The sequence below is a fragment of the Macrotis lagotis genome, chromosome 3 (assembly GCF_037893015.1).
Source record: "Macrotis lagotis isolate mMagLag1 chromosome 3, bilby.v1.9.chrom.fasta, whole genome shotgun sequence".
NCBI classification, from domain to species: domain Eukaryota; kingdom Metazoa; phylum Chordata; class Mammalia; order Peramelemorphia; family Peramelidae; genus Macrotis; species Macrotis lagotis.
The window spans coordinates 220,733,847-220,752,380 of NC_133660.1; the positions used below are offsets into that span (position 1 = coordinate 220,733,847).

The window sequence follows — 18,534 nt, forward strand, 5'->3', positions numbered from 1 at the left end:
TTGGTTCATCCTTCAAAAATCACTTCTTTTATACCTATATGAGACTTTGAAGAAAGGCATTTTGGAGAGGAAAAAATCTCTTGAAAATACTGTCTTAATAATCATATTACTTCTTAGGATCATATATTTAGAGTCAGTAGTCTCATTTGTGATCATTATGTCCACCATCCCATTGCATTTATAACAGATGAAGAAATCTCAGAATTCTAGCTTTGAAAGGGACCTTAAAGGTCATATAGTTCAGCTTATACCTGAAAAATATCCCATCCTAAAGCCTACCTAGCAAACCTTTTGTTGAAGACTTCCAGGGAGCAAAAACCCATAGCCTCCTAGCATAGCCTATTTATTTTTGGATAGCTTTTGTTGTTGAGAGACTTTCTCTTGATATAATATCAAGTTTAAATATAAGCAATTGATAAGTGGTCAAAGCATATGAACAGACAATTTTCAGATGAAAAAATTAAAACTCTCTTTAGTCATGTGAAAAATGGTCTAAATCATTTTTGATTAGAGAAATGCCAGTTGAAACAACTCTGAAGTACAACCTCAGATTGGCTATTATGACAGAAAAGGAAAATGATCAATTTTGGAAAAGATGTGGGAATTATTTGTGAACTGATCCAGTCATTCTGGGGAGTGATTTGGAACTATATTCAAAGGACAATCAAGCTATATATTCTCTTTGATCCAGTAATACTACTACTAGATCTGTATCACAAAGAGATTATAAAAAGAGAAAGGACTCTACATGTACAAAAATATTAATAGCTCTTTTTGTGGTGGCAAAGAATTGGAAATTGAGGGAATGTATATCAATTGGGGAATGGCAGAACGAATTGTGGTTTATCAGTATAATGGAATACTATTGTTCTTTAAGAAATAATGATCAGGCCGACTTCAAAAAACCTGGAAGGACTTCCATGAACGGATGCTACGTGAAATGAGTAGAATCAAGAGATCATTATATACAGTAACAGCAACATTGTATGTTGATCAACTGTGATAGACTTAGTTGTTGTAAATACTACAATGTTCCAGACAATTCCAAAATGCTGTCCACATCCAGAATGGAGTCTAATTCCTATTCTGTGTATCAGCTCTTCAGATGCTTGAATACTATCTTTCTCCAGACTAAACAAACCTGATTTCTTCAATTTGTCCTTTTATTTATAATTATAAAACATGAATTAAGTCAGATCTAAATAAACTGGAAAAATAAAAATTGCTCATGGGTAAGTCAATGTAATAAAAATGACCATTCTACCTAAATTAATCTACTTACTCATTGCCGTACTAATCAAAAAGTTATTTTATAGAACTAAAGGGGGAAAAGTACTTAATAAATGCTTTTATTCATTCATTCATCTGCAAATTTGATGAGCATCTCAACTATACCTTTATCTGAGTGACTGATAAAAATATCAAATGACTCAAAAACAAGCATAATCTATTTCTCCATTCCCAGCACATATAAAAGTGAAGTGTAGCCTTATGATCAGCTTTATTTTTCTTGGGTTTTTTTCCTTATTAAAGAAATCTCTTCTTAGTTGTAATAGACCATATTTGAAGCCAGCCTATATTTGGAACAATATGGTAAATTTTCTCCTCCTTTATCATTGAAGGGATCTAAACTTATTCCATTTTTTTTCCCAAATAGAATAAGCCTAATGTAAACACGTTACTAGCTTTAGGTACCACAGCTGAAAAAGCAGTTCATTATATTTGACTTGTCTCCTTTTATAGCTCACCCCTTTCTGTGAGCTTCCCACTGACAAAACTAGCAGATTTGCTGATTTCTTTTCCTAACAGTGGACAATTGTGGTTCAGTTATCCCCATTTAAAAAATGCTGACATTGATCTTTAGAGACAGATTGACATACTGAAAGAATCATTGGATTTGGAGTCAGAAAACAGGGTTTCAGCTCTAAGTACTGCTCAGTTCACTAGTTCCATACACAAATTACTTAATTTCTTAAATCCTATGCTTCTTCATCTATATAATGGGAATAATTACCATCTTTTTTAAAAAAAATTTTCCAATTACATGTTATCAAAATTTTTCAATATTCTTCCACATGCATATGCATATTTATAAGATACATAATTTCCGTCCACCCTCCCTTCCCATTCCCCCTTGGCAGCAAACAGTCTGGTGGATATTATACATATACATTTGTGTTTAGCATGTTTACAGATTAGTCATTTTTTGTATGAGGAATTAGGACTATGGGAAAAGAAAGGAAAAACCATGAGATAGGAAGAAAAAACAAAAGAGAAATTTTCAGAAAGTGAACATAGTGTTCATTAAGATTCTGTGGGTTTTTTTGTTTTTTTCTTCCCCCTCTGGATGTGGATAACATTGCCCATAAGAGATCTCCCAGGGTTGTCCTAGTTTTCTAAACTGCTGAGAGGAGCTGCATCCATCAAAGTGGATCATCTCACAAAGTTGTTAATGTGTACGATATTCTCTTGGTTCTGCTGCCTTCATTCAGCATCAGTTCCTATAATTTTATCCCATACTTCTCTAGAGTCTGACATAGTTTCTTACAGAACAATAGTACTCCAAAACATTCATATATCACAACTTGTTCAACCATTCCTCAATTGATGGTCAGCCCCTCAGTTTCTAATTATTTGCCACTACTAAAAGAACAGCTATGAATATTTTGGAATGTATAGGACTTTTCCCATTTTTTATGATTTTTTTCTGGATATAAGCCTAGTATTGATATTGCTAGGTCAAAGGGTATGCTTGGTTTTATTGCTTTTGGGCTTAGTTTCATATTGCTCTTCAGAATGGTTGGATCAGTTTACAATTCCACCAATAGTGCATTAATGTCCCAATTCTCCCACAACCTCAATTCTCTATATTATTTTTTTTTAGGTTTTTTGTTTTTTTTTTTGGTTTTTTTGTAAGGCAAATGGGGTTAAGTGGCTTGCCCAAGGCCACACAGCTAGGCAATTATTAAGTGTCCGAGGCTTGATTTGAACTCAGGCATTCCTGATTCGAAGGCTGGCGCTTTATCCACTGCGCCACCTAACTGCCGCCTCCCCCCCCACCCCGTTTCTCCCCTTTTCATAGATCTGACAGAGCATTTCTTGATCTATTAATTGATCTATGGTATCACCCTTCATTTCTAAATCCTATACCCATTTTGACCTTATTTTGGCACAGGGTGTGAGATGGCAGAGTTTTTAATCATACTATTTTCCAGTTTTTCCAACTATTTTTGTCAAATAGTGAATCCTTATCCCAGAATCAAATGTTTTTTAAGTTTGTCAAACGGTAAATGACTGTAGTCATTTACTGTTTCTTTTGAACCTATCCCAATCCACTGATCCATTACTCTTATTTCTTAACCAGTTCCAGGTAGTTTTGATGACTGCTGTTTTATGGTATAGTTTTAGATATGGTCCTTTACATTTTTTCCATCAGTTTCCTTGATATTCTTGACTTTTTATTACTCCAGATGAATTTTGTTACTATTTTTCTAGCTCGGTAAAATAGTTATTTGGTAGTTTGATTGAATAATTTAGTTTGGGTAGAATTGTCATTTTTATTATATTAGCTCAACCTAACCATGAGCAATTGACATTTTTCCAATTGTTTAGATCCAACTTTATTTGTGTGAAAAGTGCTTTGTAATTGTGTTCATCCTGTTTCTGGATTTGTCTTGGGATATAGATTCCCAAGTATTTAATGTTAATATTATCTACTTTAAAGAGTTGTTCTAGGGCAGCTAGGTGGCGCAGTGGATAGAGCACCGGCCTTGGAGTCAGGAGTACCTGAGTTCAAATGCGGTCTCAGACACTTAATAATTACCTAGCTGTGTGGCCTTGGGCAAGTCACTTAATTAACGCCATTGTCTTGCAAAAAAATGAGTTCTATGGATCAAAGGAAACTCCTCTTCTCTTCTCTCCTCTCCCTCTCCCTCTCCCTCTCCCTCTCCCTCTCCCTCTCCCTCTCCCTCTCCCTCTCCCTCTCCCTCTCCCTCTCCCTCTCCCTCTCCCTCTCCCTCTCCCTCTCCCTCTCCCTCTCCCTCTCCCTCTCCCTCTCCCTCTCTAGCAATACAACCAAGCATACCCTTTGACCTAGCAATAGCAATACTAGAGAGAGAGAGAGAGACAACTAATCCTCTGTTATTAGGGGAGAAGAAAACCTTGTTTGAATTCTATTATATGAACCTCGGTACTACTTCAAAGAACACCTAAATTCGAAGAGTCGGATTGTACCTTGAAGCATACCTTGTTTTGACTGACCATTTGGTCTTTGAAAATTGTTCATTTATTTTGTGTTTTTATTTTCAGCGCACACAAACCCTACTAAAAGAGTACAAAGAAAGGGACAAATCTAATGTGTTTACAGATAAGCGCTTTGGGGAATATAATACTAAAATAAGTCCAGAGGAAAAAATGATGAAGAGATTTGCTCTAGAACGACAGGTATGGAAAATAAGTTTTGTAGGGGAAAGTTGGGTTTGGGGCTTGAAGGTTTATTTTTTTGGTTTTGATTTTTTTATTTCTGAGTTGCCATTTTATATAATCAAGTGAAAAGAGTCAACCTAGTTTTTTTTCTCATTGTTCATTAAATATGTTTACTATTAAAGCATTTAATTATCCCTGGACTGAGACTGGCTACCTCACATTTGACCCCTCCTACTTTGCTAGTCCCATTCTAGAAAGAAGTTTAATAAATATTAATTGAATGGATAAATGTCCTAGCCAAAACAAATGTCATCTCAGCTTACTGTCTGTTTTGGATCTCCTTTTACCTTGAGTGCTAATTAACTGAAACAGTCATTTTTGATGGCATATAGATCTGGGCTATGGAAATGATTTGCTGATTGTCCATTAAAATAAAAATTCCTCTTCTCTGGGTACTGACATTTCTATTAGTATATTGAGCAGAAATAAACTTGTCTACTGGTTGGAGAGAGGACATGGGACAAAATAAAATTTATAAAACCAAAAAAAACCCCAACTATATAATTATGAAAAATAAAATTGTGTTATTATTTAATTGGATAAATTTTGGTAGGCTAACAAATGATTCTGAAAAATATTAGGTAACTAATGCTAATTTCTATTCTTCTAGCGTAACAGTGAAAAGAAAAGCATTTATAATCTCAATGAAGATGAAGAATTAACTCATTATGGCCAGTCTCTGGCAGATATTGAAAAATTTAATGACATTGTTGATAGTGACAGTGATACAGAAGAAAAAGGAATGTTATCTGGTAAGAATAGTAGAAATATTATCACCTTATTCTAAATTATCTTCATATTAAAATGATCTGCTTATGTCCCTTTTCCTTCTATTGTTAAAAGTAAATTGAAACCTTTAAAAAAACAAAATTGTGAGCAAAAAAGAAAAGATGTCAAGTAATAACTATCATAGACCTAGAAGAGTCATTGTAGTATCACTCATTTTATAGATGAAACAAAGTGATGACTCTCAGAGGTAGAGTAACTTGCCTAAGGTCAGTCAGTGCCAGACCTGGTACTAGAACTAGAACACTCTTTTTGTTCTACTTTCTGTGTTTGACCCTGTGCTGTTTAATTATTTTTCTTAGTGACTTGGATAATAAAGGTATAGATAGCAGTTACTGATAAGCATAGATTACCAGTTTGTAACTGTCACAAAGCTTAGCTCTCAGGAAGAACTGACACACTGAGTCTGGATCCCAAAAGATTTTGCCATACAAGAATGCTTGGCCAACCTGAACAAGATAAAATTAGACTTAGACCCAAGCAGAAAAAAAAGCAATTTTTTCAAAATGGGGAGATAAATATAAGTTATTCTTCAAGCATATAATTTGTGATTTTGCTTTGTCTCACACCATTATGATCATTATAATATAATAAAAATAATCTGTAGCAGTTTCATTCTCCACTGAAAAGTAATTTCTCTGCTGCTGCTTATGAAATTGAAGTGACAGGGCGGCTAGGTGGCGCAGTGGATAGAGCACTGGCCCTGGAGTCAGGAATACCTGAGTTCAAATCCGACCTCAGACACTTAATAATTACCTGGCTGTGTGGCCTTGGGCAAGCCTTAACCCCACTGCCTTGCAAATAAAAAAAGAAAGAAAGAAGTTGAAGTGACTTGGAGTTCTCATATACCAGGGGTTGACCTAAGAATCAGACCTAACCCTGCACCTGTTTTGTCAGATCTGTGAAAAGCTCAGAACAGAGTAGTCATAGACTATTCCATAGAAAACTTAAAGAATAGGCCTATTGATATACATGGTGTCTGTCTTTTGAAAATTGGGCTAAGGGGAGCTAAGTGGTACAGTGAATGGAGCACTGGTCTTGGATTCAGGAGGACCTGAGTTCAAATTCAACCTCTGACACTTAATAATTGCTTATCTGTGTGACCTTGGGCAAGTCAGTTAGCTTCATGGCCTTGCAAAAACCGAAACAGAAAAACAAATCCAACAAAAAAATGAAAGTTGAGCTTCAGAAAGTTAATCAAAAGTTTGGACACCAAATGATAGCTCTTTAGCCATAATAACTACTGAAGGGCATCTTGGGGTGAAGGTGTTAATGGTTGTTAGCAGTAATGAGGTACTTCCCATTCCCTACAAAATAACTGTTTCCTTGAAGTAACAATTCATGTTTAATCTTTTTTGTTTGTTTTTGCAAGGCAATGGGTTTAAATAGCTTGCCCAAGGCCACACAGCTAGGTAATTATCAGGTGTCTGAGGCTGGATTTGAACTCAGGTCCTCCTGATTCCAGGGTTAGTGCTCCGAGCCACCTAGCTGCCCATGTTTAATTTTTATAGCATTTGTTTACTAACAAACTTAAAAGTAAATTTCTTTGAGAAGTGATACCAATCCCTGATTTGGTTGTTTTTTTAAGGAATGAAACCTAAGAAATTAAATGTTTTGTTTTCCTTTGCAAAAAGAAATTAGAAATCATGTCTTTCTACATTCTCAGACCTCTGGTTGTGAAATTACAGTAATATAATTAGGAGTTGGGTTTTAGTTTTCATTGATTTTAGGTTAGAGTTTGTCAGCTTTTGCAAAATCTTAAGAAAAAGCAAAACAAAGCTAAAAGATGTAATTTGGGCGGGGATTTGTTATTTTTTTCCTTAAGCATATGGAAACCCAAGAAATATAAAGCAAGTAACTGCCCTTTGATATTTGGAGAACCCATTGGAAAAAAAAGGTTTAGGAATTGAAGCAACTCAGTTTAAAACCAGCTGTTCTGTATAAGAACACTGGGAGGTAAAAAGCATTCTTAGGCAACATTGTTGTCCAATTATTCTGCCAGATGCTAAGTGATTTTTAAAGAGAAAGGGTCACCATTTTATTTTTCTTTCTCTTTTCAACTTTACATTGTTTCAGATCATTTTATGACCATTCAACAGTAGACTTCATTACTTTTGTCCTCCATTTAGCCCATATGAATTACTGGGTAGTGCTGGAGTCCTCTTCCCCCTTGACAGCCCCCCTCCACACACACACACACACACACACACACACACACACACACACACACACACACACAGTGCCTTGTTGTATGGGAAGCTAGAATACTAGTCTAATAGGAATAAAAATATATGAATGTTTCTTGTAATTGTGTTTGACAGAAAAATTGTTTTAAATTTTTTAGACACAGATTAATCTCCATGATTTCTCTAGTTTCGAAGTTACACACAAAACAGTTTGTTCCAAAACTTAAACCTTATTATTTATGACATTAACCTGAACCCCAAGCTAGATATTTTGCAAAATTTTGAGTGAAGTTTATTTTAGTAGTCATTTAATTATGTGAGAATGAAAAGGGATTTTTGCAGAATGGTTTTTGCAGGATGATTTAAAATGTCATTTGGACGTGTGTGAATAAAAAAATGATAAAAGTTTTTGAATTCGAATCTTTCTATGTCTCACATCTTAATTTAAAAAAAGAATTAGTTGGTAAGGGGGGAGGAAATAAGCAGAGGTGGAAATGACAGACATAATTTTTTTAGGCTTTTTTTTTTTTGCAAGGCAATGGCATTAAGTGGCTTGCCCAAGGCCACCCAGCTAGGTAATTGTTAAGTGTCTGAGGCCGGATTTGAACTCAGGTACTCCTGACTCCAGGGCCGGTGCTTTATCCACTGCGCCACCTAGCCACCCCTGGATATTTATTTTTAAAGTCATTTCTTTCAAGCCCTTTATATTAATGAGTCTTAACTAAAAAGTATTTATAAAATCAGCTGTTGGTAAAAAGAGAGAAACTCAACTTTGTCCATGAACAAAGAACATTTGTTAAAGTGCTCTGTGCTGACCCTACAGCCAGGAAAGCAAGCCAGTCTTCATTTTCTAGGAACTAATATTCTAACTGGGTGAGATAGATGGTTCAGCTGCCATGTTGGTGGAAAAATCTTATGCAGAGCAGATGGTAAAACCTGAATAGCAGCAGGGTGAATGGCAAGGCCCACTGATCCTCATTTTACAGAATGTATATATCCAAGCACTTCCTGCTTTTTGAAGCGTATCCTGCAGTCAACATTGGTCCAGATACTTCACTGTTTGGAAGGATGAAAAGTGGGCTCAAGGATTGGTGTCTGGTGGTCCTTCTCACATAGCATCAGCATAAAACCAAAGAGGTAGGGAAAAAATGGGAATTTTGGCAGAAAACGTGATGGGTAGAGGAGAAATCCTGGTGAAATCTGAGCAGAGGGCAAGAGGCAGGTCTCTTGGTGGCCTAATTTGCTCCGTATCCTTCAGTGCCTAGAATGATCATTTCATCTCTCCTTTAAGTTTTTATTTAAAATCCTTAAAATATGTGTATGAATGGTGTGCCTGTGCTTTAATTTATATAATGCATGTTTCTAAAAAGTGAAGTCTTAATCGAATTGTAGCTGAAATACACCAAAGGGGTCGGCTAGGTGGCGCAGTGGATAGAGCACCGGCCCTGGAGTCAGGAGTACCTGAGTTCAAATCCGGCCTCAGACACTTAATAATTACCTAGCTGTGTGGCCTTGGGCAAGCCACTTAACGCCATTGCCTTGCAAAAACCTAAAAAAAAAAAAGTGGACATGAAATATATCAAAAGAACATGCTTTAAAAGAATCTGTGTGCATAATCATCTCTGAATAAAAAATTTATTGAACACAAATATTGATATGATTAGGGGAAGGGTGATTTTCTAGGTATAGCACAGGAAGATGTACGACACTGAACCAAGTGTAATCCCAGAGCACAACTGGACATTGGTTGGTTTTTCTTCTATCTCATCTAATTTTTCTTCCTTTCTTAAAAAATAAATCCCTGATTTGATTTCATTTCTTTGTGTTTTGCTTCTTTCTCTCCAAAAGTTGATTCTAGGGAGGGAAGTAATCCTGATCATTGAGGGTTGTAAGGGTAGGGTGAAGTTCAATACATTGTATTTGCTTGAAGGCTCAGATGTAACATTTGATAAGTTCTATTATATGTATATCATGTTCATGATGGTCTGGGTGAAATTTTTGCTTGAATGTGAAATTACTCAGTTCTTCTTATGACTACTCCAGTAGAAATGTTGGCAAAGTACTGTAATAGTACACTCCCAAACAATGAATCTGTGTGCGGTTCATGTTATTTCACCACAATTTTTCTCCTTTTTTAAAAAACTTATTTATTTTTCCAGCTACGTGTAAAGATAATTTTCAGCAATCATTTTTTATAAGGTTCTGAGTTTCACATTTTTCTCTTCCCTCTCCCTTTGACAATCTAATATAAATTATTCATATATAAACATAATAAACATATTTCCATATTTAATCTTGTTGACTCACCACTATTTTTCTCCAGCTGAGTTAACTGCTTCCCACTTTGGAGGAGGAGGAGGGCTCCTTCGCAAGAAAATCTCTGAACTGGGAGAGGAGGAAGAGAAACCAAAATCACGCAAAGAACTTATTGAAGAGCTCATTGCAAAATCAAAACAAGAGAAGGTAGGTATTTGCTCTTGGCATGAAATAGCTTAGCAATATTAATAATAATAAAAACAATAAATGCAATATACCATGTCTGTTTTGAGCCTTCTGGAGGGGAAAACCCTTCAGTTACTCAAAACAGAAAGACATACAGAAAGATTTTTTTTGTGTGTATGGTTTTATTACATTTAGACTGTATCTCAACTCGTAAAAATATGGTTAAAAATAATTACTTTAAAATATAGACATTTTGTAGAAGAAATAAAGTCCTGCTTCACTGCAGTGAAAATGGCCCTGAGGTCTCAAAGCCTTTGCTGGGGACAGGGCTTTTCCTCTGGCAAGTTCTGCCATGTTGAGAAAGCTTTGAATAGCTAGTTGCATTGATGTATGGGACCAGCAGCCTAACCTCCTGGTGATATGATAAATCAACTTCCTCAGTTTCACCTCTCTAAGACTCAGTTTCCCTTCCTGTAAAACAGGAATAATATTTGTAAGATCTACCTCACAGTATTTTCATGAGACACAAATGAGAGAAGTATTGAAACAAAATAAAATTAACTATAATCTTCTGTTCTAAATATCTTCCCTCCTTCCTCCATCTTCTTCTGTATTGATGGTGACAGATAAGTGGGAAAAGATGCAGAGTATGGTAAAAATCATATACAGATTTTAGACCAATACATTTCAGTTTGACTTTTTGTATTCTAAATGTGAGTTCCTTCACTGGTAACCAACAAGTAGATATCACCAGAGGGCCTTAAAATCATATCAAGGCAAATGGGGTTAAGTGGCTTGCCCAAGGCCACACAGCTAAGTAATTGTCAAGTGTCTGAGACCGGATTTGAACCCAGGTACTCCTGACTCCAGGGCTGGTGCTTTATCCACTGCGCCACCTAGCTGCCCCTAAAATCATATCAATCTTAACATACTTGCCACAAAACAACACCAGAAAAAAAAAGGAAGCTGCTAATAAGTGGAAACCTGGTTCATAACTTCTCCTTGGACAGGCAAAGAAAGTTAGCTAAGTGAATTTTATTAGACATCTAAAGGTAACAAGAAATATTTTTCTTTGAATATTTGGTTATGCTGTATTATGGTACTAAGAATGGGCAATAAGTCCCTCATGAAAATAATGGCAAGCAGGATACAGTTAGTGAGAATGAAATGTTACAGAAATTCTGTCAAGATTGCATAACTACTTAGTAGGGTTTGGCTAGGTGGCGCAGTGGAGAAAGCCCCAGCCCTGGACTCAAGAGTACCTGGGTTCAAATCCGGTCTCAGACACTTGATAATTACCTAGCTGTGTGGCCTTGGGCAAGACACTTAACCCCATTGCCTTGCAAAAACCTTATTAAAAAAAAAAGATTGCATAACTAGGGGCAGCTAGGTGGTACAGTGGATAGAGTACCGGCCCTACAGTCAAGAGGACCGGAGTTCAAATCCAGTTTCAGACAGTAATTGCCTAGCTGTGTGATCTTGGACAAGTCACTTCGCCCCATTGCCTTAAATTAAAAAAGAAAAAAGATTGCATACCTATAATCTTGTCCATATCCAGGTTTTGTGAAAGTCATCTTTACAGAAATCAAGTACGTCCTCAATGACAGCATTAGTGAAGAGCAAGCATTCACAAATGATAGTCCATAATGGATGATATCTTGACTCCTCACAATTATGAGATAGATGTGAAGAATATTAAGATTCCATTGTATACAATGCTAACAATGAAAAAGATTTTAATTAATTTGGTAGAACAAAATGCAAGCTTTTTTACAGCAAAGGTGTCTCTTATTCATATATTAAGATCAGTCAGGATTCTTTGGGATATCTCAAATATCAGATCAGGCATAAACAGGGAGATGTATACTTCCCAAAGATATTTGTCACTATAAAGGAGAAAATTCAGCAGAGTTCAGCTTGTGAAAGATTCCCTGTGGATATTGGAAGTCCTTCAAGTATTCTGGTTTGCAAGTGATGTTGTGCTGAATATTCAAGCCCCAGGACATCACTGGGAGAAATCTTCAGTTACTCAAAACAGTTTTGCCTTCCCATCTACACTGAAGATTCATTCACATCTACATACAGATGAAAAAAGCCAGTTGCTCTTATTATACCCCTAGAATTGAATAGGAAGAGGATAACAGGCTGTAATTTCTTAAGAAAAATTGCAAATTATGAAATGAAAGGAAAGATCCATCTAACATTGTACTAGTATTGTGTATGGACTGCTACTGCCTCTAAAAACCAAATCTGAGTATCCCCCAGAAGGCATTTGAGAGGTGGGTGCCAGCATTCTGCAACATAGAACCAGGGAAGAGCTCCTCAGAAAAACAAGAGTTAAGAATGTCATCACAGAAGAAGTGAAACTGTCCTGGTCATGTCTCAAGAGCAGGGAATGACAAATAAATAATCCAAGTATTCTTGGAATATTCAAAAAACCCAGAGAGAACAAGGAAAGCTCCCAGCACATTGGGTTGAACACCCTGTACTGAAGTTTTGAACGGCCATCAATAAGAATCTTAGAGATGAACTGACCTAGAGAAGTTGCAATATGCATCATTGGAGGAAACTCCCAAATTGATGAGATCCCTGATCCTAGTATATACTAGTGATTGTATAAAATATATTAATAAGGTTAACCATTTAGATACTACTTAGAATTAAATTTTTTTCTTTCATGCTTTCATTTGATAAACATCATGCCTTTTCTTGCCACATGTCATTGAGATGAAGAATTATTAGAGAAGACATTGTCCCCCGATTCCCAGAAACTTGCTGTCTTGAAAGGGAGATAAAGTATGGTACAAAATAGGATATAATTCATGCAAGAATAAGGTTCAAACAGAGTGCTTTACTTATTGTTAGGATACTTGTATCCCCCTTCTTTTTACATACGAAGAAAATTAAATCCCAGAGATTAGAATAACTTGAGTAAGGTGACACAATTTTTGAATTTGAATTTATATCTGGATCCTCTGACTCCAAATTCACTCCTTTTTCTATTATTTTGCTTCTGACGGAATATGAGAGCTGGGAGAAAGATTAGATTATGGGAAACTTAACAACAAAGGAAAGAGCATTTGAAGAGGTCTTTATATAAAAGTATCATTCATATGTAGAGGTATAATGTTTTGGATAATTGTACTAATCATAAGCATGGATTTTTTTTTAATTTGTTAACATTTACCTTTCAGAAACAAATATCAACTTGTACTGTTTGTGTTTTTATTGTCATGATGATGTTGGACTATGTGTCTGCTTTTTTTTTTGTTAAAATCTAGAATATTTAGTCTGAAGTGAATAATAGGTAATGTGTTTTTTTTTCCCTAGCGTGAGAGACAGGCTCAACGAGAAAATGCCCTTGAGCTCACTGAGAAATTGGACAGTGATTGGAAAGAAATCCAGTTTCTGTTATCTCACAAAACCTCCAAGTCAGAAAAAAAGGATAAAGAAGAAAAACCTAAGGTATGAGCTGATCATTTAACTCAGCACTAAATTAAATGTCTTCTAATTCTTTCAGCCAGAGCAGAGTTTTAAGGCCATCAAGTTTGTGCTGGCCCTTTTTATTCAGTCATTCATTGCACCACCATTTCTTAGGGACCAGCTATGTACAAAGGAGAACAAAGTCCTTGCCTTCAAGGATCTTAGACTTTAACAGAGGATGTGAGACATGCACAAACATGAGGTTTCTCCTGCAGAATGTACTATGTCAGAAGGGCTATCTATGTAAGGTATAAGCAATGCAATTCTGGAGAGGATTCATAGAAGAGGCAACATTTGAAAAGGGCTTGAAGAATTCAGTCTTTCAATAGGCAGAAGCAAAGGTACCTAGGTAAGAAAGAGCCCTGAAACTGTAGAGGAATCAGGGAGTGGTCTATTTTAACTAAAGCTTATTAACATCTGAAAGGGAAAAGGATGATATAAGATGGGAAAGAAACTAGGTTAACTAAGTCTAGTTCCTTTTGGCTTTAGTCATTTGCCTTGGGTTCCAGATTGTCCTTTAAAAAAATTAAGTTATTGGGGTGTCTAGGTGGCACAGTGGATAGAACACCAGCCCTGGAATCAGGAGTACCTGAGTTCAAATCCGGCCTGAGACAGTTAATAATTACCTAGCTGTGTGGCCTTGGGCAAGTCACTTAACCCCACTGCCTTGCAAAAAACCTAAAAAAAAAAATTACATTATTGCCGGTCCAAGAGGAATCAGAATTATTTTCAGCATTAACAGATTTTTTAGATGGGTATTTTTATTGTGTCACAAAATGGCCTAGTTTCTGCATTTAGAAGTTTCAATGTGATTTTTTTTAACTAGTCTTCTGCTCTTTCTAATAGACAATTTTTTTCTCAAATACTTTTTTTTAATCTAGTTCCTAAATATTCTTTTTTTCCTCCTGCTCCCAATTACTTAAAAGCCCTCCTATGAGTAGCTACTTTTTGGAAAACAACTCTCATTTGAACAGGCTTTGACTTGACTCTTGACTCTTCATAATTCTTTCTCAGCATGTAATGTGTTTTGAGCCAGTCCTATCATTTAATGACATTTTAAACAAATTTCCCATATATTGGACGTATAACCTCATGAAAGATTTCTTCCAGTCCTAGAAAGATCCTGTTTTTACTAATTTAATGTATAAATATTTTTGTTTTTGAGTACACACTATTTTTGCAAATCCGTGTGTTTTGAGAGGGTTTTTCTAGTCTTCCAAGGTCTTCTTTTTCGTTGATTTCTTTACTCCTTAAGTACTATTAAGATAGTTTTTCTTCTGGCAGAAGAGTTAGATGTGGTTTGGCTGCTTCCAGACCTGTTCCCAGCCATTGCTATCTATTGCCAGATGTCTGTTGGCAGAGGTCTCTGAAGGCAAAGCATTTCTTACTTGAAAGGGCTTGTTTTCTCCTTAGCCTGACGCATATGACATAATGGTCCGGGAGCTTGGATTTGAAATGAAGGCGCAGCCCTCAGACAGGATGAAGACTGAGGAGGAGTTGGCCAAAGAGGAGCAAGCACGACTCAAAAAATTAGAGGTACCCCAAACCAAGTTGATTCTTTCCTTTTCCTCTTTGTTGTGAACTTGGAACTAGTGGTAATGGCCTTCTTGAATCAAAAGAGGCTCAACAACAGCAGAAAATGATGGAAGTACTTAAGTTTATCTTGTAAAACTGTTTCCATTTTTCTTTTCTATTAAAAAAAAGGTTTTTAAAGAAAAATGGTACAGACTGAAAATTCAGCCTTCAGGAGGTAGACTGATATCTAGTAATTTTATTGTGGCCCAGAAGTAGATTTAAGTTGTATTAATTTAGACTAACAATAAACATTGTATCATAACAATGCATCAATTAACATATTTAGAAGAGATAATTTTTTATTTGATGTGCTTTTGTTATGCAGTGTACACAGAGTTATTAGTAGAATATCACTGTACTAAGTATGTGGGTGTAGATATATGAATGTGTGTGTGTGTTTGTGTGTGTGTATATATATACATACACACACATATATAAATGTATGCCTATATCTCCAATAAGAAATTGCTTTATTTGACTGAAAAGACTGCAAGAATGAATAGGTGTGAGTGACTGTAAAGCTGTTTCCGCTATAACCAAAGATAGAAGGCCTTCAACTTCAAAGAAAACTTCATTTTCTTTGGTAAATATGATAGTTTCTAATATCTTACATATGAGTGCACAATTGTAAATGCTCCAGTGTCTTACCATTCATTCCAGTAATACAAATGAGTCATCCTAGAACATAACAAAACATTTTTAATCCTTTATTCAGCAATTTAGTGCTGACAACAAGTTGCCCAAGTTTTTGTGTCTTGTCTTACCTGTAATGTAAACTGTTTTTTGTTGTTACTGTTCTTATTTGGGATAGGCTGATAGACTTCGCCGGATGCTTGGAAAGGAGGAAGATGAAAATATTAAGAAACCAAAGCACATGTCAGCAGATGATTTAAATGATGGCTTTATTCTGGATAAAGATGATCGGCGTTTACTTTCTTACAAAGTAAGAGATTTGAGTTTTCAGCATTCTAAGTTTTTTAAAAATCATTTTTTCAGTAATGGTGTTCACTAATAAATTCATCTTAATACTGTATTTTTTTTTGAAAGGAGCCCTTAATTTTTTCTTTAAAATGACTTCTGCATAATGCTGTGTTTCAGTGTTTACTGATATAGTCAAATGTCAAAACATTTATTGAGAAGATACCTATTTACCTTTCCTCCCTGGATGTTTACAGATAGTTAAAATCATTGAAAACTTTTTTCCCATTCATTTGTTCACTTCAGCTGTTTCTTATCATAGGTGAGTGGTTTATCTATAAACCTATTTTTATATAGTAGAACAGATACCACAATTCTGAATTGTGTTCACCTTGAAACATCATAGAGTTTTAGTATTAGAAGAAATGTTTGTGGTCATGGATGTACTCTTTTTCCTCTAACATAAGTTTCCTTTACAAATCTAGCCCTTTGTTCTATCTACTCCTTGGTTTTAGTTCTCCCCTCAGGGTCAAAACACATTAAGTTTCATCATGTTCCCAAAGACTTTTCTTCCCAAGGTGAAACATTCCCAGTCCCTTCAACCTGTCCTTCTAGAAGGTTTTTCAATCCCCTCACCATCCTGGTTGCTAAGCTCTTGTCACATTGCTGCTTGTCAGCATTCCTTATGAAGTATGGCCCCCATAACTGAACAGCATGTTCCACATGTGGTCTGATGAGGGTGGAGACCAGCAAGACTGTAAGCTCCCTTGTTGTGGATATCAAGTCCCTGTTGATGCAGCCTCAGCACAGGGAAGCCCTTGAACTGTTGGCCCTTGGCAGATTGTCAGCTCCCTCCCTCTGCCTCCTTCCTCCACAGCTCCCTTGCAGCCTCAAACATCAGGTCACATCAGGTCAGCGATGTGTGTCTTATACCATGCCAAGCAGGAGAGATACAGAGAAAAGTGGATTTGGGAGTGGAGTGGCCTAAAGTGACTTGTGCAGGGGTCAGTACAACAGCCAGCATTGCTGCATCATGGAGTGGAGTGAGATGTATGTAAGGAAACTAGAGAGCTGTCCAGAGGCATTAAAGGCCAAAACCCTGTGAATATTGTGGATGAAAAAAAGGGAGAGTCTGAAAGTGAAGCTAGCATTCTTATGTTTAACTATTGGTAGCAGATGCAAATAATGCTTGGACCCTGTTTTAATTGTACCCTGTGGAGATTACATTATGCTCAGATTCTCTTCTTTACTCCTTTATCTTGAACATTTTGTCTTGACTATTGTGCCTACTGGATTTCCTATGAATGAATAATTTTTTTTCTATTATAAGGATGGGAAGATTTATCAAGAAATTGATGACCCTAATGAAGAAGAACAAGCCCAAGAAGGCAGTGAAGAAGACAGTGAAAGGGAAGGGGATAAAGAGCAAGACACTGAGTATTCAGAAGAAAGTGATGTCTCAGATAATCACTCTGACCTTGAGTCTGATATGGACAGTGAGGAAGAAGATATTGAACATGAACATCAAAAAAAAAAGCAAGGCCAGACACCTGAAAAAAAAACAAATAATGCAAACCAAAAAGCAATGATAGAAGCTGCTAGATCTGAGCTCCCATATACATTTGCTGGTAGGCAAAGAAATGGATTTTTCTTGTATCTTAGATGATTTGGGAAAAGCTCTCATAACACTTTCTTTTGTATATCTGGAAAGGAAAAAAGTCAAATCACAAAGGAAATAATGTACTTTTTACTTTGATTTTATTTTAGTACCCCTGTATCCCTTCTGGGTCCCTTTTAGGAGGCTTTAACTGAGTTAACATTTACCCTTTATTGGTGTGCAGAGTATCCATAGATGAGAGTGAAGTAAATTCTTTTTTGTTTGTTTGTTTTTGCAAGGCAATGGGGTTAAGTGACTTGCCCAAGGTCACACAGCTAAGTAAGTATCAAGTGTATGAGGCCAGATTTGGACTTGGATCCTCCTGACTGCAGGGCCAGTGTTCTATCCACTGTGCCACCTAGCTGCCCCCAGAACAAAGTAATTCCTGTTATGAGAGGACCTTTGTATTTTCACACTTTTTGCTTTTGGGGGATAGTGATAAAGAAATCCTGGAATTAAAGTTGATTTTCTTCATGACTGTAGGACACTGTCAATAGACCAGTTGCTTGACCAATGCAAATCAGCCCCTTCCTATATAAGACCTTCCATGAACATTTCCTAGTTAATGTTGTGAAGCAGAAACACTTTTTTGTGGTGTGTGGAATAAGTTTGTTAGTAAAAAGGCTTTATCCAAGCAAGCTACCACTTAATTCCCATGTACAACTTTGTAAATTAAATCCTCCTTGATAGGCTCTTCCATGGGAAAAAACTTCTCTTTTTAGAACTCTATTGTAAATCTCAAATTATTAATATAGATTAAAAATGCCACTTAGATGTTCACATGCCTCAGTTGCTATTTGTACTGCCATGTCTTACCCCACAAAACTCCCTGGTGATGTCACCTACATGGTTTTATACTAATCCAGATTGTTACTTGTTTAAACTGAAGAAATCTTGAAGCTTAAGTAAAGTAAAATAGGGATTTTCTATCTCTAATCATACTGTCTATCCTTCACTGCTTCTGTGTGGTGGCTCATCTACAATAAATAGCATTTATTGTGG

At 36.2% G+C, this 18,534-nt stretch overlaps 1 protein-coding gene across 1 annotated transcript in view; it reads left to right on the forward strand.

The window, feature by feature from the left end:
* The window catches only part of NOP14 (NOP14 nucleolar protein), a 65,535-nt gene that overhangs the window by 22,208 nt on the left and 24,793 nt on the right, over positions 1-18,534 (forward strand). Inside the window, exons 2-8 of the mRNA XM_074229878.1 lie at positions 4,309-4,443; positions 5,096-5,237; positions 9,781-9,920; positions 13,230-13,364; positions 14,796-14,918; positions 15,769-15,900; positions 17,206-17,503. Coding sequence (XP_074085979.1) covers positions 4,309-4,443; positions 5,096-5,237; positions 9,781-9,920; positions 13,230-13,364; positions 14,796-14,918; positions 15,769-15,900; positions 17,206-17,503 — 1,105 coding nt within the window. The remainder of the gene's footprint in view (positions 1-4,308; positions 4,444-5,095; positions 5,238-9,780; positions 9,921-13,229; positions 13,365-14,795; positions 14,919-15,768; positions 15,901-17,205; positions 17,504-18,534) is intronic.